Raw genomic sequence first — 24,988 nt, 5'->3', positions numbered from 1 at the left:
CTTATCAGCTGCTGTATGCTCCACAGGAAGTTCTTTTCTTTTTTAATTTCTTTTCTGTCTGACCACAGTGCTCTCTGCTGACACCTTTGTCCATGTCAGGAACTGTCTGGAGCAAGAGCGGTTTGCTATGGGGCTTAGCTCCTGCTCTGGACAGTTGCTGACATGGACAGAGGTGTCAGCAGAGAGCACTGTGGTCAGAAAAGAAATTCAAAAAGAAAAGAACTTCCTCTGTAGTACACAGCAGGTGATAAGTACTGGAATAATTAAAGGGGTATTCCAGTGGAAAATACATTTTTAAAATAAACCAGTGCCATAAAGTTATACAGATTTGTAAATTAGTTCTATTTAAAAATCTTAAAGGAGTAATCCGGGCAAAAACATCTTACCCCCTATCGAAAGGATAGGGAATAAGATGACTGATCGCAGGGGGGCCGCCGCTGGGACCCCCTGCGATCTCCCTGCAGCAGCCCGCATTCTATGCATAGCTGCGTCTGAAGTTTCGGAAACCTCAGGGCTTCAGAGACGGAGACGTGACGTCACACCACGCCCCCTCCATTCATGTCTATGGGAGGGGGCGATGTCGCCGTTACGCCCCCTACCATAGAAATGAATGGAGGGGGCGTGGCGGGGCGTCACGTCCCTGTCTCGGAAGCCCGACGGTTTCCGAAACTTCAGACGCAGCTACACATAGAATGCGGGCTGCTGCAGGGAGATCACGGGGGGCCCAGCGACGAGCCCCCCACAATCAGACATCTTATCCCTATCCTTTCGATAGGGGATAAGATGTTTTTGCCCGGAATACCCCTTTAATCTTTCCAGTATTTATCAGCTGCTGTATGCTACACAGGAAGTTGAATTTATTTCTGGATTCCTTTCCAGTCTGACCACAGTGTTCTCTGCTGACACCTCTGTCCATGTCAGGAACTGTCCAGAGCAGAGAGGTTTGCTATGTGGATTTGCTTGCACTCTGGACAGTTCCCGACATGGACAGAGGTGTCAGCAGAGAGCACTGTGGTCAGACTGAAAAGAATTCCAGAAAGAAATTAATCCTCCAGTACTGCTGTATGTTCCACAGGAAGTTTAAGATTTTTGTTTAACTTTCTGGCACCAGTTGATTTAAAAAAAAAAAATGTTTTCCACTGGAGTACCCCTTTAAGAATATTATATAAGTAATTTACAAATCTGTTTAACTTTCTGGCACCAGTTAATTAAAAAAAAATGTTTTCCAGTGGAGTACCCCTTTTAACAGTCTTTCATTTAACTCTCTATGCAGAGGCATAACCTTCAGTCACTGATTAGGACCACCCACTGGACTCCTAAGCACAGACTAAGCAGATCTTACAATCAATAAAATAACAGGTTGTAATGGATATTTTCGCACAAAACTATATCAGTCCGCTTAGCTCCTTCCACTCTATATCATGATGCCTGTAGAAGATCAAACTGCTTGATCAATGGGACACCAGGCTAAACCAGCAGTAAAGAGAACACCAGGCTAAACCAGTGTTTCATCCACCTTCATTCTCATGAATGGTAGAAACCCTAAAGATCCGACCACCCGCCATAATAAACCGATGCCACATGAGATGGGAAAAACCCCATTTAAAATGTACTGCACTATTCTCTTTAGTGCGCGTTGCAGCAGCAAATTATTATTCAAGGTCATGGGGTCATATTGCTAGGATGTGTCATCACCTTATGATTGATGGGGTTTCAGCCTCTGGGACCAACACCGATTGCAGGAATGAAGAGGATGCAGCCCTAGTGTAGCACTGTGGTTTCTTTAGCCGAGTGGCAGCTCTGTATCCTGTTCACGTTTACGATTGGTGGGGGTCTCAGAAGTCAAAATGACGGCAAATTCCACTAACATGCCATTAACCTTATTGCCTTAATTCAATGTTTCCCAAACTGTGTGCCTCCAGCTGTTGCAAAACTACAACTCCCAGCATGCCCGGAAAGCCTTTGGCTGCCTTATCCATTTTAACGTATCAAACACTATTAAAATATTCATACTAATTCTGCAAGAATAAAAAAAAAGGCAGAAATGTTGGGTTGCGGAGGCTTTAATTCTAGTAGAATAGGGATTGAAGCTATGAGTGATTGAATAAATGAAGATATTGCTATGCCGTTCAGTATCGAGACTCTTCACCAAGGGAAATTCAATGTTTATGATGAATATTTTTCCCGCTTTTGGCTCGCTCTCCCGAGGTTTCCGTCTGTCGGTAGAGGGAAGCTACAAAGGATTCAGGAAGACACGTGGCGGCCGAGTACATTGCATTTCCTTGAGGTCATCCACCTAATCGTATTTAGAATTCAACAGAACAAGGAAAACTGATCAAATCAACTCCGCGACTATACATTATTAAAATATATTGACATTTCAGGTCATTACAGAAGGCTGCGGCGGATTCATAATATATGAGCATAATGTACACTATTATTTATCTAATGAATAAAACGCTCCGGCGTGCTCTTCCCCGTATGGAATCAAGATATATTCCGCTTAACCAAGGCGATGATGACATTTTCTCGATGCGTGGATAACAGGCAGTGCTTAGAGCAGTAGTACCAGCCTGGATGGCTCGGTAATCACAGACGCTGATGCGTCAGGGTTGAGCATTTGCACGTTTTAGCATAATAAGCAAGCAGTCGATAAACAGCGTGCCAAGTACATCCATGGCCTGCACCGGAAAGACGTGGAGACACTCGGAAAACAAGTTATTTGCTTACTAGCTTCGGTCATGCTGTACGGCAAACATGAATACTGATGTCTAATGTAATCCACCGCACCGCATGAGAGAAATTGAAAGGGAGACCGATATTATCTTTAGAGGGCTATACAGCTTTATTATGCAGTGGGCACATAAGGTGGCCATAACAAAAAAAAAAAAATAATAATAATAATAATAAATTCTTAGACTTTTATATTACATGGTTCACAAAGGACAATATCTCTCTAAAGGCATGTTCACACTATGGGTTGAGACTGGCAGCCGGCGGCAGCGGTAGGACCGCACGCCACTGGGCTGTCACCATTGACGGCTATGTAGTGCTCGCGGACTTCCGCACAAAGAATGAACGAGTTCTTTCTTTGCGCGGAACAATTTCAGCGGCGGAATTGTCCACCACTGAAATTCCGCAGTGTGAACGGGTCTCGCGGAGACCCATTCACACTAATGTTAAGTTCACACCGCAGGAATTCCGTAGTGTGAACAAACCCTTAATTTAACTAGATCCAATGAAAAATAAGTCACACGAATATTAAAATTCATCACATCAACGATTTTTGGAGTTTCCGCCTATATAGCTCCAACTTAAAGAGAAAGAAAAGTTAGGCATAAAGTGTATGGTGCTTTGTTGCATATTGCTTTGTACATTGAGGGTAGGGGTACACATGCTGTATTTTGCTGCTCTTTATTTGCCTACACATTATAGTCAATGGATAGCAAAATCAGCTGCAGAAAATACCCTGAAAATATGGCACGTGACCCTACGCTAAGAATGGTTTAACTTATCTACTAATTGGTTGAAAGATCAAAACAACGTCCAGACCTACAGTATTGCTGAACAAAACCTATCAGTGTTATAGGGTGATCTAAGCGGTTGGGTTTTTCGTACTCACCGTCAAATCTTTCTTGTAGCCTTCATTGGGAGGACACAGGAGACCATGGGTATTATGCTGCTGCCTCCTAGTGGTTTCCTGTATACCCCAATGAGGCAACTGAGAAACTGAGGCTTAAGCTGAGCATATTTACATGAGACAATAACGGGACATTGGGATAGAAAAACCATGATGGGGTATATCTAGTTGTAGGCCCCATATATACTTGGATGCCCCTATACTGACCAAATAAATAGTAGTAGGCAACCATATACAGTGATCCCTCAACATACAATAGCTTCAACATACAATGGTCTTTTCTGGACCATTGTAACTTGAAACCAGACTCAACATACAATGTTATGGAATCTGAAAAACGTGTCAATGTCTGGAAGAACTGACCAATCACAATGGACATTCACTGGTAAAACCCCTGTATTCCTAAAGTGCATGTACTGACTGGCTGTCTGGTAGCGCCCCCTACAGTACAAGGAGGTATTACATGTCCAGTACTACTTTTAAACTATGCCACAATTAGCTGCTCCTTTGGACACCAGGTGAGGACAGCTCCATTTTACTTTTTTAGGACATTGTGTGCACTGTACCGGACCCTGAAGAAGCTCCTGTCCTCTACATAGAACAGTGTTTCCCAACGAGGATGCCTCCAGCTGTTGCAAAACCACAACTTCCAGCATGCCCGGACAGGCGAAGGCTGTCCGGGCATGCTGGGAGTTGTAGTTTTGCAACAGCGGGAGCCACCCTGGTTGGGAAACACTGAAATAGACAGTGATTTACAGCTCCCAGCAGATCTTTATTACTTTTATATGTAAGGATTTGCTTTATCTATATTAGTTCTCTACTTATTTTTGTTTAATCCTCATTTTTTCCTATTTTTGGGTGACATTTTGGGGCTTCAGAACCAATTACCAGATTTCCATAGAGTTATGGTCTCAACATACAATGGTCGCCCTGGAACCGCTTAATATTGTAACTTGAGGGACTACTGTATAGTTATAGTTAGCATTCAGATACCTGCTCTAGAATCTACATTAGGGGCCAGGCTTGTCTTCTGATGACGTCTTCCTGCTCCGCCCCTTGGGGTGCAACATCAGGGGCATCACTCGTCACAAGTCCTGGCAGCAGCCACTGCTCACTGACTTAAAGTGGCCGCAGCACCAGCTGCCACTTTAAGATCAGGCAGCACGGAGCGTGGCCACTTTAAGAATATTGTAGACACTTAAATGTCTAATGAAACATTGTGTTTCAGCTATTGTTATTGTAAGGGGTTGCAGCAGACAGATCTAATCTGGAGAAATTAACTAAATTAATTCTTCCGAAATCCCATTCACTAAGTGCACTCGACAACCATATGGTATTAAGGGCATGCTGTGTTTCCATTAAATTACATCAAGCTCTATTGCATACAGTCTTGCTGCCATTTTCACAATAGACTTCTATGGGGAACCCTGCATGTAAAATACACTATTGCAACTTTTTACTTGCAACACAGTGGCACCGTTTCCTATTGACACCATTCTAGGAAAATGATCCCAAGGCTAGTGCCACACTGCAGGTTTTTGTGGCAGTTTTACATGCCCTTGAGCTAAAGGCAATTTATGTCATATCTGGTGCAAACTACTTAAAGGGGTTATCCAGGAAAAACTTTTTTTTTATGGCTCCAGAAAGTTAAACAGATTTGTAAATTACTTCTATTAAAAAAATCTTAATCCTTTCAGTACTTATGAGCTGCTGAAGATGAGTTGTTCTTTTCTGTCTAACTGCTCTCTAATGACACCTGTCTCGGGAACCGCCCAGTTTAGAAGCAAATCCCCATAGCAAACCTTTTCTACTCTGTGCCGTTCCCGAGACAAGCAGAGATGTCAGCAGAGAGCACTGTTGCCAGACAGAAAAGAACAACTCAACTTCAGCAGCTGATAATTATTGAAAGGTTTAAGATTGTTTAAAGAGGTACCCCGGTGAAAACCTTTTTTCTTTTTAAATCAACTGGTGGCAGAAAGTTAAACATATTTGTAAATTACTTCTATTAAAAAAATCTTAATCCTTCCAGTACTTATTAGCTGCTGAATGCTACAGAGGAAATTACTTTCTTTTTGGAACACTGATGACATCACGAGCACAGTGCTCTCTGCTGACATCTCTGTCCATTTTAGCAACCATGCATAGCAGATGTATTCTAAGGGCAGCATGGTGGCTCAGTGGTTAGCACTGATGCCTTGCAGTGCTGGGGACTTGGGTTCAAATCCCACTAAGGACAACAATAAAAAAAAAGCGTTATTATTATTATAATAACGTCAGCATAGAGAACTGTGCTCATGATGTCATCAGAGAGCATTCCAAAAAGAAAAGAATTCCGTCTGTAGTATTCAGCAGCTAATAAGTACAGAAAGGATTAAGATTTTTTAATAGATGTAATTTACAAATATGTTTAACTTTCTGCCACCAGTTGATCTAAAAGAAAAAAGGTTTTCACCGGAGTACCCCTTTAATAGAAGTAATTTACAAATATGTTTAACTTTCTGGAGCCAGTTGATCTATAAAAAAAAAAAGAAAAAAAAAAAGAAAAGTTTTTTCCTGGAATACCCCTTTCACGCGGTCCCTAATGATCAGTGTGAGAAGAATGTGACCTGCCTAGGGATGGACTGAGCAGTGGATAGAAAGACTAGCTGTGATGGAACCTACACCAAGGACTATCCTTCTAACTATACAGAGTGAGTGGACTGTTGGGGCAAATAGGAAAATTCCAAGATTACTATTCCTTCCTCCGGTACACTGGAGTGAAGTGTACGAAAAGTTGACACCGTGGTTAGCAAATACTGTATACAACAATGTATTGCTGTTCTATTGCTGTTGCAATAACATTTGGACAGGCCTAGATAGGAGATGGTACCCTTGGGCTGGAAAAGTGTTTGGGTGACCAAAACTGGTGGTTTCCATCTCTCATTGACTTTAATGGGGAACAATTAATATATATGGATAAAAAAAATAAAAAAGACATTTTCAAAGTGAGCTCTCGAAAAACTCAAAGCTGCCAAAAGAATTTTTTTTAGACCAGTTCCTCTGGGAAGGTCACATTAACCCATTAAGGATGCAGGGTCTTTCCATTTTTGCATTTTCATTTTTTCCTCATCACCTTCTAAAAATGATAACGCTTTAAATTTTGCACATAAAATTCCATATGATGGCTTATTTTTTGCGCCACCAATTCTACTTTGCAGTGATAGGGGCTTGATTGCTCAAGCCTGTAGCTCAGGCTTGGAGCAATCAATCGACGATCGGACACCGCTGAGTCAGGTAAGGAGACCTCCGCCTTCATCCCAGCTGATCGGAACATCGCGATTTTATCGCGATGTCCCGATCAGCCCGACTGAGCTGCCGGGAAGCGTTTACTTTTGTTTTCAGACGCGGCGGTCAACTTTGATCGCCGCGTCTGAAGGGTTAACAGCGCGCGGCACAACAATCGATGCTGCGCGCTGTTAGCCCAGGGTCCTGTCTATGATTAGCAGCCGGGACCGACCCAGTGTGATGCAGGGTCACGGCGTGACCCGTTTTAAACACCGGGACCAGGCGTAGGGCGTACAGGTATGCCCTTAAGGAGTTAAAGGGGTACTCTGGTGAAAATTTTTTTTTTAAATCAACTGGTGGCAGAAAGTTAAACAGATTTGTAAATTACTTCTATTAAAAAGATCTTAATCCTTCCTGTACGTATTAGCTGCTGTATACTACAGTGGAAATTATTTACCGTTTGAAACACAGAGCTGTCTGCTGACATCATGAGTACAGTGCTCTCTGCTGACATCTCTGTCCATTTTAGGAACTGTCCAGAGTAGGAGAAAATCCCCAGAGCAAACATATGCTGCTCTGGACAGTACCTAAAATGGACAGAGATGTCAGCAGAGAGCACTGTGCTCGTGATGTCAGCAGACAGCTCTGTGTTCCAAAAAGAAAATATTAGCTGCTGAATACTACAGCCGAAATTAAGTACAGGAGGGATTAAGAAAAATCTGTAACTTTCTGGCACCAGCTGATTTAAAAAGTACCCCTTTAAAAATCAATGGACAGTAGAAAATTAGCAGATAGGAGATGATACCCCAATCTTTGGAGATCAAAGCTTTGGAGATTATTCCCCTTGGGATGCGCAGAGTATAGAGGGATGTACAGGTTGCAACGAAGACAAGAAGGGGAAAGGTGATAAGTAATAAAGTAGTGTCAAAAATAATCACAGATATACAGAGTAATCCCCCTTGTTAAGTGACTGGGGCACCTCTGTCCCTGGCACATGTGTGAGACAGGCTCTCCCAAATCTATACTGATAAAAAAAAAAATGTCAGGCTGTGATGAACAATTGATGGGAACTACTTTGGAGATCGAGATCTTCATTAACTGTTTAAGGACTCCATGTAGGGTCATGCCACTCTATAACAAAACAACTTGTTCAACTGCAACATCTGTGTTTACTCGGGAGCCCCCCTTACAGGCTTATACAAATGCATCTCTATGAACAGCGGTTACTAAAACCACCTAATAAAAGTATGAAAGGAGAAAGAGCCGGCTTCTGCCCTGCTGTCCAAATCACTATAGCTTGTCTGTTATTTAAAGGGATTAGTTAAATTACCTCATTCTATGGTAGGATTTATGCTATTAATCCATGGGAAAGTAACACTATTGCTTGTCATTTTATGTCGCAATGCAGAACGTGTACAATAGGAAAATAGCCTACTTCACGAGGTCCTTTATTTGGGTGTGCGTCGTGGGGAACCAGATCCGATGTCCGTGCTTTGAAAACTTTTAAGTGGTTGTTTAGGATTTATAATAAAAAAAAAAAAAAAAGGCTACATTTTCTTCCATATACATTAATACATTTGCTCATGTGTTGCGTACTACAGGAGTGTTTCTCCAACCAGGGTGCCTCTGGCTGTTGCAAAACTACAACGCCCAGCATGTTGGGAGTTGTAGTTTTGCAACAGCCGGAGGCACCCAGGTCAGATTGACTCCATTGACGTGGATGCGACAACCTTCAAAACTATAACTGAAGCATTTTTGTCAGGAGTTACAATTTTTTTTTTAACCTTGGACAATCCCTCTAAGCATCTGATACCACTGTTTTGCACAGTATCATAATAAAAATGTAATAGTCATGCATGACTATAGCGCCAATGGGAAACCGGGGAGATTTATCAAAACCTGTCCAAAAGAAAAGAAGCTAAGTTGCCCATAGCAACCAATCAGATTGCTTCTTTCATTTTTGAAAAGGCCTCTGAAAAGTGAAAGAAGCGATCTGATTGGTTGCTATGGGCAACTCAGCAACTTTTCCTCTGGATAAATCTCCCCCATTGTCCCTTTTATGGTGCTGTAAGAGAAATGAGCACTTACTGGCAGATTCACACATTGCTGGGGTTCCAGAAGCCCCCCAAAAATTATTTTTTATTACACATTTGCTGTGGAAGCAGTTGGTCCCATCCTACGGCATAACATTCTCTGTGTTTATACTATTAAGTCGCAATAGGTGAGACAGAGCCAGGGATTTTCATATTTGGAATTGGGAATTTTTTTTCCCCCCTAGTATGGCCCAATTGGTACCAGCCTCAGACTTTTTCCCCACCTTCTTCTGGATCCACACAGTAGGGTTATAGTGGACTTATTGGTCTTTTTCCAACCTTATCAGCTATCCAATAAGCAGAGACTATGTAAGGTCTTTATAAGCTTCGCTCTTATCAGCCCTGTTTAGATGGGGAAAAAGGCTGGCAGTAGTGTTCTTCAAGGGATTATCTACTGGAATTTCAGACAAATGTCGACCCACCATGAACCTACTTTCCCATAACTCCAGTTGGGAGAACCATGTAGAAAGGTGCATTTTCTAGAACATAGTAACAGCAAGGATTATAATCACTTGGGCAAAAACCTTGCCAGAAAAAGCGTGGTTTCCATTAGAACGATCAAAAATTATGTGGTTTTCAAAATCGGAACTGAAAAAACCCCATAGCTGACAAAAGTAGTGACATATAACTTTATAGACTGGTTCTTCTGGGAAGCTTACATTGAAATCAATGTGTTCCAAGAAAAAAAAAAAAATGTATGAAAAGCCACATAACCAAAATGCCAATTCCACACTAGTTCTCAGGTGTTTTTTTTTTTAGATCAAAACTAGCGTCTTCCAGTAGGCTTTGACATGCCTACAATCGATAAGCCAAGTGTGTGGATGACAATGAAGAACTGCCCTCCCAATCCACAATGCCATGTTATGGCCAATCTTGGGACTTTATCAAGCACAAGGCCTATGGTTAGCTAAAAAACTGCATCACTGGAACAAATAGCTGAATCGCACAATTGTGGATGGTGAGTGCCGTTCTCCACACACTCAGTTCTGAGAACCTTTCAGTAGCTTTTTCTATATGCTGCGATTTTATATGTCGACTTTAGGTACAGTTTCTCTTTAAGTTGAAAAAAGGACAGTGAATTCTAAAATTAATCCAAGAGCGACTTGTGGCTGAGAACTTTGTGTTCCTCTGGTCGGCTAGAGACAGATGGGTTAAATGAGAACTTGTCTCACCATTTCCCAAACCTCCCTCTCCAGATCTTGTGCTTTCTGTGCCCTCTCTGTGAACCACGTCTGGTATTTATGCGGCTTCTACAAGTAACCAGGGTCTCAATATCCTTTGCTCAGGGAAATTGTACAAACTGAAGCATGGGATCAACTTTCCAAAATGAACCTGATGCAGACACCCAGAGCATGAAGCGTTATGTCACCGCTCTCTGTGAGAGACCCGGATCGCAACCTTTTGAAGAGGTGATTGATGGCGCGGCGGCAATAACTTTACTATGAGATATGGTTTCATTTATGATGTCAGGCTGGGTGAAATAGTGAATGTGAACTAAATTGCCTCTCTTGAATAGCGCTGTACCTTTGACTTCAGATCAATAGTTGGAACACTGCTTCAGCTGTGAAACATGTCGAAAAATCCCCTCATGTCTACTGTAAATGACTTCAAAGGGACTAAGGCGGCTAAATTGACTATTATGTCGGATTAACCTAGTGCACTAAATAGGGGAAACATTAACATCCTAGGTGCAGGCTGAAATATCCCCTTTATTGATCAGAAATCAAAATGCTTTAAACTCAAACACAGGGACATTACATCTGCTGCAGAACCGCTATAGGCTGCAGAAATCATCACAAATCCAGTATTATTTGTTGCAACACAGAGAGTGGATGGTGAACAATAACACATTGCTGCTTAAATCACCCCCAAGTTACAAGTCTTGGTTCATTTCTTCATGCTTTAGACATGTAGTAGAGATTGACATTTCATATGTATGCACACAAAAATGATGTGTTAGGCCTAGTGCAGGGTCTGAGAGGAGGCTGCATCACAGAGGTATTCTAAGAACTCTTCCTCAGGCCAGTCCCCTGTCCTAACACAGTGTATTAAGGCCCCCATACACTTTAGACAAAAGACATTGCTGTATCCCTCCCAACTCTTCCCTGACATGTATGCTGGGGAAAAGAAAGGCCGGGCATGTTGAATTTCAACTTCTTAACCCTGTTGTTCTTGGAGAAATGAGCTCCTGCCAGAGCAGTCTGGCTGCAGCTTATCCCTCCTACCTCCAAAGACAACACATGAACATTTGGCCATGTCAGTCCATCCTTCATGTGTATGAGGAGATTAGGAGAGATAGCTGTTGGCAAAACACACATTCGATTTAAAGCTTTTGAAAACGTGGGGCCACCTTTAGTCCCCCTCCCTTGTTTCTAAACGTATTATAAGTAGGGATGTCCCGATACCATTTTTTTTTAAGACCGAGTACAAGTACCGATACTTTAATTCTAGTACTCGCCGATACCAAGTACGAGTACTTATATTTTAAAAGGGAATCTGACACCAGGGTGACACGGTTTCTGGCGCTGCTTACCGTATGCTATGTGGGTTCCTTGTTGTGCCCAATGGAGGCGGCTGCTGTAGTATGAGCCAAGATTTTTCTCTTCTCCATTGGACAGAACAGGGAATTTGCATTGGCGGCGAGACCGATGACCACATGGTCAGCGGTAGAAACCGGGTCACCTGCACTATATATAAATTCAAGTTAGTGCAGGTGACTCTGCTGTAAGATTGTCTTTAATAGTTGGTAGTATCCCCTTGCAGACATTAGTAGCAGCCCCCCTGTAGACAGCAGCCCCCCCTGTAAACAGCAGCAGGGCCCCCCCCCCCCCGTTTAGCCAGCGGCAGGGCCCCCCTTTAGACAGCAGCAGGGCCCCCTTTAGACAGTAGCAGCAGGGGCCCCTTTAGACAGTAGCAGCATGGCCCCCCTTAGACAGTAGGAGCATGGCCCCCCTTTAGACAGTAGCAGCAGGGCCCCCCTTTAGACAGCAGCAGCAGGGCCCCCCTTTAGACAGCAGCAGCAGCAGCCCCCCTTTAGACAGCAGCAGCAGCAGGGCCCCCTTTAGACAGCAGCAGCAGGGCCCCCCTTTAGACAGCAGCAGCAGGGCCCCCCTTTAGACAGCAAGCCCCCTGTAGACATTAGCAGCAGCACACAGCTCACCTGCGGCTGTCCTCTGTCGGGTGCTACCGCTCCACTGCCCCATTCTTCCGTCCTCCCAGTCCGCATCGTGTCTTCCTATGGAGGAGCATGTGACATACACGTCACTCCGCTTCCTCGGTAGCGTTACGCTGGGCGCAGGGGAGGAGGCGGAGTGACGTGTGTGTCACATGCTCCTCCATAGGAAGACACGATGCGGACTGGGAGGACGGAAGAATGGGGCAGTGGAGCGGTAGCACCCGACAGAGGACAGCCGCAGGTGTGTCACATGCTCTATGGAACACTATGAAGCGGATTGGAGGACCGGAGAACGGAGCAGCGGAGCGGCAGCAGGTATTGGACAAGGTATCGGGGACATTAAACGATAATACTAGTATCGGTATCGGGACATCCCTAATTATAAGATTATCTACCTAAAGAATAATCTACATGTAAAGTTGAATATGAATGGCCATACACATAATATATAAGCATCAAAGAGAAGCTGACATCTTGTTCTCCCACCCCTAACCCCATACACCAAGTTACAGTACAGATGAACAGCATTAAACAGAGGGGTTACTAACACAATTCTGTTGAGCAGAAAAAAAAATATCCCTCCCAGTAGTGGCATTGCTATAGCGCTGCTGGGCGCAATGGAGGCAGGAACCCTGTTTGCTGAGCTCCCCTGACTCAATTTGCAGTGCTAAGGCCCCCCCCCCCCAATCTGATGAATATTCTAATTTCTTTACTACAAGAAATTAGATTTTTATCAGGGGCGGGCCTAGCACTGCATATTAAGGAGGCAGGGGGGCTCGGCATGCTGGCTCCCCACCTGTGTACTGGGTTTAGTGAGAGTGAACAAGAGGATGTCAGTTTCCCCTTTAAAACGCTTATTCCTTATATATAGTGTCTGATTGGAGGGGGGGGGGTGGATGTGCCTGCTGGGACCCTGCACACCCCAACAGGGACCTGAGTCTCACTTCAGAATGAGGCTGCAAGCTGTGCAGAGAAAGGGACTAGTGACTGGCTATATACGGCAGTTCCCTAGACAATGAATAAAGCAGCAGTGCGCATGTGGAAATCACTGCTCCACTCAGAGGTGAGACATGGGTCCCCATTCTCAAGATTGTGGGGAGTAACAATGGTCAGACCTCTGCAATCAGACAATCCAAAGGATAGGGAATAAGTGTTATTAGTTGTAATGCCCCATTAATGTCCATAAAACAAGGAGTAAACATACTCAGTTTCAAGGTTTTCGTCTGTTTAGACTGTGTTTGGACTCTTTGTGCTCTTCTAGGCTTTTCTATCAGAAAAGTCTATCAGATCTGAACTATGGATAAACAACTGAATTATACTGGGAATAGTATAAGATCATAAACTGAGGAAAAATACTAATATATAATGGCAATATAACAAAGCCAAGCACAGAAAACAGTGTGTCCCAGTGCTAACCTAATAACTGTAAAAGACCAGCAAGCTGGCATAAATAATATATTTAATCCTCCTGCAAATATGAGGCTAAAATGAATGTGGATTCAAATTCAGCATATAGGTTTTATGAATCAGAAAGGTAAAAGGTCAGAGGAGCAGTAAATGTTCATAAATTGCCATAGTCTCTGGGCTTTTTCCTCCAGTTACAGGTAGAGTTTACTTGGTGAGATCTTTACAGAAAGGTCAGTGAATGCCCTGCCTTGTAATAGAGCACAAACCCTGCGCCAGAACAAATTGGTGGCCTCCAGGCTCCATTCAGAACCATGTGCACTAGGCAGAAGTCTACACACCACTCCATCAACTGCTAAATGAGAAAAATAAAAAAAAGTGTAGTATTATATGATTCACAGTGGATAAATCCACAAAGAGACCTTAAAGAGAATTTCCCCAAATCCCTAATACAGCTTCCTAAGGGGTCACATACTTTCCAAAATGTGTAAGTACCATTCCATTCTGCTGCCTTAAAACTGCCAGGTAAGTCCCTTTCAAAGCAGTTGACAAGAGTCTGATATTAATGGTCTACCCTTACAAGACAAGTCCATCTAGTTTGACTTATAACCCTACCGTTTGATCCAGAAGGCGGCAAAAAATCTTATGAGACCAGGGGAAAAATTATTTACCAACTCATGATTTATTCAGAAAAAAAAAATCCCTGGATTAAAATCCTATCTCCAGGCATCTAGTATTCATAACTTGTAATATTATACTTTTTCCAAAAGGCCCCCAGGGCCTCCATGAACCTTTTTTTTTTTTTTTTTTTTTTTTTATGGAATCAGCCATTACAACACATGTGAAGTACCATAGTCTCACTTCTCTAACAGTAAAGAATCTCTGTCTGTGATGGTGAAACCTTCTTTTCTCTAGACATAGAGGATGCCCCCTTGTTATGTTACCGGCCTAGTTATAAAAGATCCCTAGAAAGATCTCTACTGTCCATTCATATATTTGTACATTGTAATCAGATCGCCCCTAAGACTTCTTTTCTCCAAACTAAATAACCCCAAGCTTGATCACCTGTCTTGGTCCTGTCATCCTACCATAACATTATTACCTTTGTTGCCCTCCCTGCACCCAGTTCAACCATCTCCTTCTTATATACAGGTGCCCAGAATTGGACAAAATACTCCATATGTGGTCTGACTAATAATTAATACAGAGGTAAAACTATGTCACGTGCCTCTATGCCTCTTATCATACATCCCATGACTTTATTAGCCTTGACGGCCGCTGCCTGTGACTGGTCACTAAAGTTGAGTTTATGGTCCTCCAATTCCCCCAAGTTTTTTATGTCGTAGCAGTTTTACCATCTGTTTTACTATTAAACTTTGTCAATCTTATGTCTAAGCCTTTAGATACTTTTTGTGAATGCTGAAATGTGAAAAGGGGGTCCTAGTCATTAAAAAAAAAAAAGCACAATCTGTAGTGTGGTCTCCCGGTACTGGACTCTGTCCCCTACCTTTGGTTGTAAGTCGCCATAGTCAGAGTTCCTCATACTGATAGGGCTCTCCTGGTGGGATAGTCCATAGTCACCTCCGAGTGTTCTTAAAATTGTATATATTTAATATAGTATAATGTAGTGTAAGTAATGTACAGGATCTAATGTCAGGTGATCAATGATATTGGTGTTGTATTGGAGGTTAAGGACCTTCGGGTCATGTGACTAGGTCACGTGTTATATCCACAATCCTTTGTACTAGGACTGACATGTTTGGGGAACCAATAAGCTTTGAGCCTGCCCCTTCAGATATAAGGGCGCTGTATCCAATGATCGCTCTCTTTCCTCCGGAAGATGACAGCGAGCGGAGCTCTGTGCAATTCTACAAGCGAATTAGGCCTGAAGCCTATCAATTTCAGCTGCATACTGAACAGGGAGTTTCTCCAACTCCATCCTAAAATCCTATGTGACTACTGAACCTAACACATACCCCTAAATTCAGTGGAACAGCATAAAAAAAAGGATTCAAAGCTCATTCCCTACAAGGTCCCAGCCAACCTGTGAGGAGCCTAAATTCCAGTCCTCTTTTAAAGACAGTTGTTAATTGCATCTTGCATAAAATCTGCAGTAAATTTATTTCAAGTTCAATACAATTCCGGCTGTGGACAATCCTTTATTCCTCCCTATCGTTCCTGGGACGGGTGGCAGGAGGATGTTGTGACGCACCCTGGCGTCACGACAAATAAGGGTTAATTCTATACCCAGCAACACTACCCTACAACACCCCTGATCACCCCTCATCCCAAGTCACCACAGTAGTTTATGTTCTAGTTATTTTGTCCAACCTCTATACAATATTGCTAATTTTATAGATGCCAGTTTACACTTGCAAGATTTTGGAGTATGGAAAGAAACAAGCAGGGGATTACAATGAACCTCTGTGCAGATGTAGTTCTCGCTGGGACTCAAGCCCAGGACCCCAATATATACCCCTCTATTTAAGTGTATTTCGGTATGTGGCCCAACAGTGCCAATTACCCATATAACAATGAGATTAAGACCATCTTGAGGATCATTAAGGGAAAGACAATTCCCAGTCACAAACAAGTCGTATTTTTCTTCTGATTCACGTGAATGGGCAGAAACAATCAATGTGTTAGTGCTTGTAATAATTACAGCTATTGGCACAATGTGACAAACTATTTAGGTAACCGGACCAAATTAGCTCTTCTCGTTCTCTGTTCACCATGCAAAAGCCACAGCGCAGAAGATGCTAAACAATGTCATCATGACAAAATTGTTGGTTCGGTTCTGGACACTTTGGCCTGAGAACACCTGAAAGATTCTGGGACGCTGCACAAAACTGCTTTTATCTCCCTTTCAGATACACAAATGTATTTGTAATGGAATTGGCCAGGGCTTAGGAAACGTGGACCAAATGCAATGAACACAGAAATGCAACTCGAGTGGGCAATTGAAAGGATGTTTTAACTCAAATTAGAAACATTTTGCAAATTCTGGAAGAAAAACAGAAGCAAAACCCCTGACTCTATACATTTGAAGCTATTGAAGCTATTCATACTTCAGCACATCTGTTGCCCATCAGGAATACTGTAAAGTTGCATGCACTGTTTAAGAGGACATAATGGGCGGCAAAAAAATAAAAATAAAAATGATTATAGCATTGTGATGGTGCAGAGGTAAAGTGAAAGCTGGAAACTGCTATACTACTACATATTTATATAAAGGAAATATAAAACCATATAAAATTTTAAGTCAAAACGATACAGAGACTATAAAAAAAAGATGTAGTAAACATTTGTATTTTGTCAGTTGAATATGTTGGTCATTCTCCCAGTTTTCTCCATGTTCTGCTCTAGTGAACTATTGGCATAGATCCCTATTCAACGCCCAAACACTGCTATGGCATCATACTGAACCTTCATGGGTCTCAAACTGTATATGGTGGTGTACATGGGCATGACATTCCTATTCTAGAATGGAAAGCAGAGGCGCTTCAATGGGAAAAGCACCACCGTACAATGGTAAGGGAAATTATTAAAACCGCTTACCATACGGGGTTGTGTAGCCACATACACAACAATGGATCGCAAGTATATTCGTAAAGGGGTCCGCAGCCTTCCTGCATGTGAACAGAGCAATCGAGGAACTTCAATCATGGGAAGGGATCAGGAATCCAAATAGCGTACTTTTATTAACCGACATGCAATGCGTTTCGCTGCGCATGCGCAGCTAAACTCATTGCATGTCGGTTAATAAAAGTACCTACCTTTATCACCACTGATGTCCAGTTCTTGGTCGGCACCGTTTGAATTTCTGATCCCTTCCCTTGATTGAAGTTCCTGGATTCCTATTCCAGGGAATTACTTCTTAAAGAGACAATGCTTCGGGTAAAAACCCTATAGAGCATCTTTTGCATGCGTAATACATGCCTGACAATTAGTGCTATGAATATAGCCTTACTGTGTTACATAGACCTATATAGTCTTGCTTGGTCCCAACCAGTCTAGGTCTTTCCCTGGAACACTGCCTTGAAACTGATTTCATGACTGATCGGAACAGTGTGTCAAGAGTTGTGACCATGTAGAAAGGGATCTTTGAGAAGAACTTGCATGCTGCTGTTAGGTATAGTGTTTCACGATATGACCATCACAATCCATGTCCATGAAAGAAACAGCACCTGGCACAGCATAATCATGTGTATAATCCCCCTATGACATATGATCCCCCTGGACCCCAGCCAAACCCTCTGGCTCCTCGGGTGCTCAATTTAGAAAAAACAATCCAGCATATATGAAAACAGAAGATGAATGGCACTCACCAGTTGACAAAAGTGCAGATGTAGATACATGGCACAGGGAGAGCAAGAACGCTGTCCACAGTAGCGGTGACAGCTATTTTGTGCGCTAGGCACACTTCCTCTGACCACTATCACCGCTACTGTGGACAGCGTCCATGCTCTCCCTGTGCCATGTATGTACATCTGCACATTTGTGACCACTCGTGATCCGAGGAAGTGCGCCTAGCGCACAAAATAGCTATCACCGCTGCTGTGAATGGCGTTCGTGCTCTCCCTGTGCAATGTATGTACATCTGCACTTTTGTTAAATAAAGCCTCTTTTTTACATGCTTGGACACACTGGTGAGTGCCATTCATCTTCTATTTTCATATCTTACTTCTATAAGAGAAGGTACCGTATATACTCGAGTATAAGCCGACCCGAGTATAAGCCGAGACCCCTAATTTCAACCCAAAATCCCAGGAAAAGTTATTGACTCGAGTATAAGCCTAGGGTGGGAAATACCTCATCCCCCCCTGTCATCATCCAGACCCGTCATTAACATCCTCATCATCCCCTTGTCATCATCCCACACATCCCCCCTTCATCATCCCCTTGTCATCATCCCACACATCCCCTTATCATCCCACACATCCCCCCTTCATCATCCCCTTGTCATCATCCCACACATCCCCCCTTCATCATCCCCTTGTCATCATCCCACACATCCCCTTATCCCACACATCCCCCCTTCATCATCCCCTTGTCATTATCCCACACATCCCCTTATCCCACACATCCCCCTTCATCATCCCCTTGTCATCATCCCACACATCCCCCCTTCATCATCCCCTTGTCATCATCCCACACATCCCCTTATCATCCCACACATCCCCCCTTCATCATCCCCTTGTAATCATCCCACCCCCCCCCCTTCATCATCCCCACCCCCCTTCATCATCCCCACACCCCCCCCCCCTTCATCATCCTCTTCTCATCATTCGCCCTCAGTGGTCTTCAACCTGCGGACCTCCAGAGGTTTCAAAACTACAACTCCCAGCAAGCCCGGGCAGCCATCGGCTGTCCGGGCTTGCTGGGAGTTGTAGTTTTGAAACCTCCGGAGGTCCGCAGGTTGAAGACCACTGCGGCCTTCAACCTGCGGACCTCCAGAGGTTTCAAAACTACAACTCCCAGCAAGCCCGGGCAGCCATCGGCTGTCCGGGCTTGCTGGGAGTTGTAGTTTTGAAACCTCCGGAGGTCCGCAGGTTGAAGACCACTGCGGCCTTCAACATGCGGACCTCCAGAGGTTTCAAAACTACAACTCCCAGCAAGCCCGGGCAGCCATCGGCTGTCCGGGCTTGCTGGGAGTTGTAGTTTTGAAACCTCCGGAGGTCCGCAGGTTGAAGACCACTGCGGCCTTCAACATCATCCAGCCCCCTCTCACCCCCTTTAGTTCTGAGTACTCACCTCCGCTCGGCGCTGGTCCGGTCCTGCAGGGCTGTCCGGTGAGGAGGTGGTCCGGTGAGGAGGTGGTCCGGGCTGCTATCTTCACCGGGGGCGCCTCTTCTCCGCGCTTCCGGCCCGGAATAGAGCCGTTGCCTTGACAACGACGTATCTGCGTCGTTGTCAAGGCAATGTGACTATTCTGAGGCCGGGCCCGAAGCGCTTAGAAGAGGCCTCCCCGGTGAAGATAGCAGCCCGGACCACCTCCTCACCGGACCACCTCCTCACCGGACAGCCCTGCAGGACCGGACCAGCGCCGAGCGGAGGTGAGTACTCAGAACTAAAGGGGGTGAGAGGGGGCTGGATGATGTTGAAGGCCGCAGTGGTCTTCAACCTGCGGACCTCCGGAGGTTTCAAAACTACAACTCCCAGCAAGCCCGGACAGCCGATGGCTGCCCGGGCTTGCTGGGAGTTGTAGTTTTGAAACCTCTGGAGGTCCGCAGGTTGAAGACCACTGCGGGTGGGGGAGTTCACTCGAGTATAAGCCGAGGGGGGTGTTTTCAGCACGAAAAATCGTGCTGAAAAACTCGGCCTATACTCGAGTATATACGGTACCTACATTTCCATAACATAGGTGTATGAAACCTCCAAAACTAAAGTGGGGTAACCATACAGCAAGTTTAAATTTTTTTTTGGGAAAATATATATATTTATCTCCACGGCTCAGTAGGATAATGTCGACTGAAATAGAATCTGTAAACCTGCAGTTGTTAGAAGAATCGTAGCTGAATTTTAATTAAACACCTGTCCTTCCGAGTTCAGATCTGAGAAAGAACATACAACTGGTCTATAACACGTAAAAAACGTTACCTTTCGAAGCTTCAGTGCCAAAAAGATCAAAGTCGTCAGACATGTCTTGGCTCCAAGCATCTTTCACAGCAGACTTATAAACGACTCTATCATTTAGGGGCTGTTTTGGTCTGAAGTTGTTCCTCAAATAATCCACGGACTTGACATGGTCTTGCTGCTCCGTGGTAAATATGGAATAGAAAGCTTCCAGCTGAAACCACAAATTACACAGAAGAGTTAAATACTATCCATTTCTACACAGCTTTATTTATAGAAGCTCACCATGACATGGATGATGGGATATGTTTTCTGCTTCCAAGAGCTACATCGAAAACATAGCCACCCACTGAAAGGCATTCCAGACTGACTGAAGAACCCTACAAAGCCCAGAGATTTAAAAAAAAGACCCACAAACATAATAAGCTTAAGTAATGGGTAAAGTTGGTGGACCTGAAATAGGAGCAATTCACTCTAATGTTTTAGAGGTTACTGATGTCTTAACAATTGCTAGATATATTTTTGGTTCCTTTAAAAAGGTTATAGGTTGTAAAAAAATATATATATGATAAACAAACTTTCAATTACATTTTCAAAAACTTTCTTGGTTTAGCCTTCCATATGAGCTCTAGTGACTATGATGAAGAAAGACATTTAATATTGTGGGTATTAAAGGAGATCTCCGGCACAAAATAACGTATCCCCTACTCACAGGTTAGGGGATAAGCTGCTGATCGCGGGGGGGTTCGACCGCTGGGACCCCTTGCAATCTCGGGGATGGGACCCGGAGCTCAGTGAGGAGTATGTGTTGCAGCCAACACAGGCTCCATTCATTTCTATTGGAGAGCTGAAAAGACCCGAGTATAGCACTCTGGCATCATTGGTGCTCTCGTAGAAATGAACGGAGCGCATGCCGTCTACCAATAGGCAAACAACACACCTCACATAGAGTCGGGGTCACTGACATTGCGGGGGGGGGGGGTCCAAGGGTTGGAACCCCACGATCAGCTACTTATCCCCTTATCCTGTGGATAGGGAATAATTTAATTTTCTCCTTTAAAGGAAACCTTTCATCACTTTCATGATGGGTACCCTTTAATGCAAGTTACTACACCCCCATGAAAATTTGGACTGTTTGCAAGTAATCAATGCATTATTGATATGTACATCTATACATTTATTTATTAAGATTAAAGAGAGCCAAGAAGTGAAGGGTAAACATGAAAGCGTTTACTACTTAACAGAATCCATTCATCTATCACTATTATAAGTGCAAAGGTTTCATCAAGCAAATAAATATTTCATATAATTTCAGCCTCGATCTGTATTAAAATTGCCTTTAAGACGGAATCCATAAAGATAATATCATCATACCCAATGGCCAATAAGTTCTGCTACACAATCAATAATGCAGCAGGAACATCTGGTAAATTCACTTTATATATAGAAAAAAAGATCTGCGGTGTCGTTTTTGCACCTTTCTGTGCTCGCATGATTTGCGCTGTGACTCTCAGCCTCTCCTGATACAGCAGTGAGCCAAGCAAACAGATGGAGCTGTACAATCACGTAAGAACATGCAGTACTGAAAGCTGGCTGCCTGTATACAGGTGATATGGACACTATCTGAAAACTAGAAGAAAACATCCTGCCGGTCCTGCAGATGAACTGACAATATCTCTATAAGGCGAAGGAATGCTAAATATAGACATGAGTGATGGAGAAGAACAAAAAAAAAAAAAAAATAAATGCAAACACTGAGGGAGAAATGGCAGTGGAAATCGACCAGAGAAAGACTTACCGTATATACTCGAGTATAAGCAGAGTTTTTCAGCACGATTTTGCGTGCTGAAAACGCCCCCCTCAGCTTATACTTGAGTGAACTCTCCTCCGCCTGTCAATTCCTTCTCAGTGGTCTTCAACCTGCAGACCTCCAGATGTTGCAAAACTAAAACTCCCAGCATGCCCGGACAGCCATCGGCTGTCCGGACATGCTGGGAGTTGTAGTTTTGAAACATCTGGAGGTCCGCAGGTTGAAGACCACTGCAGCCTTTGTCATTATCCAGACCCCCCTTTAGTTTTCTACTCACCTCCCCTCGGTGGGAAGGAAGGGTGAGCCGGTCTGGGCCATCTATGCTGCAGGGACCGTCCGGTGGAGAGGGTTAGTCGTTCCGGGCTGTCCATCTTCAACGGGAGGCCCTTTTCTCCGATCCGGCCCCGGACTAGTGGCGTTGCCTTGACGACAACGCACAGGGACGTCCGTGCGCAGCAGACGTCCGTGATGTCCCTGCGCATGAACGTCCCTGTGTGTCGTCGTTGAGGCAACGTCATTAGTCCGGGGCCGGCCCGGAGAAGAGGGCCCCCCCCCGGTGAAGATGGACAGCCCGGAACGACTAACCCTCCCCACCGAGGGGAGGCGAGTAGAAAACTAAAGGGGGCTCTGGATGATGACGAAGGCCGCAGTGGTCTTCAACCTGCAGACCTCCAGATGTTTCAAAACTACAACTCCCAGCTGGGAGTTTTAGTTTTGCAACATCTGGAGGTCTGATGGGGGGGAGGGGGGGGGGGAGGGATGATGACGGGGGGGGGGGGGGGGGAGGGATGATGACGGGGGGGGGGGGGAGGGATGATGACGGGGGGGGGAGGGATGATGACGGGGGGGGATGATGACGGGGGGGGGATGATGACGGGGGGGGATGATGGGGGGGGGGATGATGACGGGGGGGGGATGATGACGGGGGGGGGGGGATGATGACTGTCTGGATGATGACGGGGGGTCTGGATGATGACGGGGGGTCTGGATGATGACGGGGGGTCTGGATGATGACGGGGGGTCTGGATGATGACGGGGGGTCTGGATGATGACGGGGGGACTGGATGATGACGGGGGGTCTGGATTATGACGGGGGTCTGGATGATGTATTTCCCACCCTAGGCTTATAGTCGAGTAAATAACCTTTCCTGGGTTTTTGGGGTGAAATTAGGGGCCTTGACTTATATTCGGGTCGGATTATACTCGAGTATATACGGTAAAACATTTGTTTTTAAAATGGAAAGCCTGAGATTTGCCCCTTTACCAAGAAACTATCATTCCAAAATCTAAACTCCGGAGTAAGGAGAAACAAATAAAACATATGAAGAATATATCGTTTTGCACCCATTAGATTGTCATAAGTAGAAACTTCATTTCCTGGAAACAACAGGACAGAGTTATATATAGTTTTAGGACCCTATTATGCCCCCATATATATTGTTTTTGGCTCCGTCTGTGCCCTCATATAGTTGTAGGCCTCCTCGCCTCTTTAGTAGGCAGGTAGCCCCCACAGACATACTGGCCCATGCGGAAATGTCAAATTTGCCCCCTTTTGTTTAAGAAAACGGGGCAAAAAAATTCTACATTTCAAATAAGTCCAAACAGTCTCCTAAAAAAAAGAAAATAAATTAAAAAAAGGCACTGTCCTGTTTAAAACAGGATGTATTATCAGCCTAAACATAATGACATCTTCAAGAAAAACGAACTGATACCTCCAACGTGCATATAAAAGACAAGATTTCCTTTTACTTGTAGAAGTGAAAAGCAGAATGCCCCTCTGGATGCTATTTCTCCTTGTCTGCTTCCATTGCGGTCCCTGTAGGGAGTCCTTACAACCAGTCTAGGTTTTCCATAAGTTGCTATGATTGAATATGACGCTAATCTGGTCTGCCTCTTCAGTCTTTCTCAGATTGTTTTATTGTGGTAGAAACCCAATTTTTGCCCTAGCATCACACAGACTCCTCCTCGAAGAAGTGACTCACCTGCTGATAGGAGATGGGAACCGGCCGGCTAAACACAACCCACTCCACAATTTCACTACATGGAGGAGTCGTCAGGGATCCTGTATATCGGTAAAAACTACCTAAAGATTGCGGCAGTAAATCTCTCAAGATAAATGGATCCAGAAAGGTTTCTTTTTCTGCAAGAAAAGAAAAGTAGAATTGTTATATTATCTTTTTGTTTATTTGGTGTTTTCTATTGGTTATCATTACGTATCATCGTATTAACCAAGGGAGTATTAAACAGATGTCACTACGCTTAATAAATGCAAATATGCAGAGAAGCTAGTCACTCTCAGCTGAATAATTTATATCCCTACGGTACGCCAAGCATTTATTAGAAAATAAAGTTAACCCTGCTTATACATACAGATGATATTTCTATGCAAGAGCGCTATTATGTATTACAATTGAGATGTGATGAATTATCACAAATACGAGAATAATGAATTTACCATGAGGTCTGTCTCCATTAAGACTTAAACGCTAAATTTACTTATGTCTAACACTATTTTCATCGAAGAGTTGGCATTCACACTGAACGTTTATAGTTGTGTTTTTTTTCTCCCCCGATTCCCATGCTAATCCATTTTGTGCATTCACCGCACATGCTGGCTGTAAACTAAGGGCAGACGTGTTTGTGTGCTGTATTATGATACTATGCTATACTATGCTACTCTTTTTCTCTCCTTTTTATTCCTTATAGTGCAATTGTGATTCTGATACACTGGCCAACTCACCACCACCCTAAGCGGTAGCATACAAGGGGCTTTCAGCAATGTGTTTTTTCTGCTTATGACGAAGGCCAAGTTTCTACTTTTTTTTTTTTTGGGGGGGGGGGGGGGGAACTGCTAAGAAAAACGCCAATTCTGCCGCATGGTGTTTTTTTGGCTAATAAATGCTGCGGCCACATGTTAGCTTTAAATCAATGAGAAATCGCAAAATTCATTTTCCACTTTGCGTTTTTCAGTTGGGCATTTTTTCACATTTTTTTTTAGCTCCTTGGCAGTATTGCAGCAAAGTCGC

General features: G+C 43.9%; 1 protein-coding gene across 2 annotated transcripts in view; it reads right to left on the bottom strand.

Annotated features, from left to right (window-relative positions):
• PTPRG (protein tyrosine phosphatase receptor type G) overlaps positions 1 to 24,988 on the bottom strand; it is a 530,620-nt gene that overhangs the window by 166,279 nt on the left and 339,353 nt on the right. For both annotated transcript variants that reach the window (XM_056524508.1, XM_056524509.1), the window contains 2 exons: positions 23,945 to 24,102; positions 20,177 to 20,366 (listed from right to left, as the gene is read on the bottom strand). In XM_056524508.1, coding sequence (XP_056380483.1) covers positions 20,177 to 20,366; positions 23,945 to 24,102 — 348 coding nt within the window. The remainder of the gene's footprint in view (positions 1 to 20,176; positions 20,367 to 23,944; positions 24,103 to 24,988) is intronic.

The sequence above is a fragment of the Hyla sarda genome, chromosome 6, assembly GCF_029499605.1.
Source record: "Hyla sarda isolate aHylSar1 chromosome 6, aHylSar1.hap1, whole genome shotgun sequence".
In the NCBI taxonomy this organism is placed as follows: Eukaryota; Metazoa; Chordata; class Amphibia; order Anura; family Hylidae; genus Hyla; species Hyla sarda.
The sequence above is the reverse complement of the archived record's forward strand: the minus strand, read 5'-3'. Positions and strand labels throughout refer to the sequence as shown.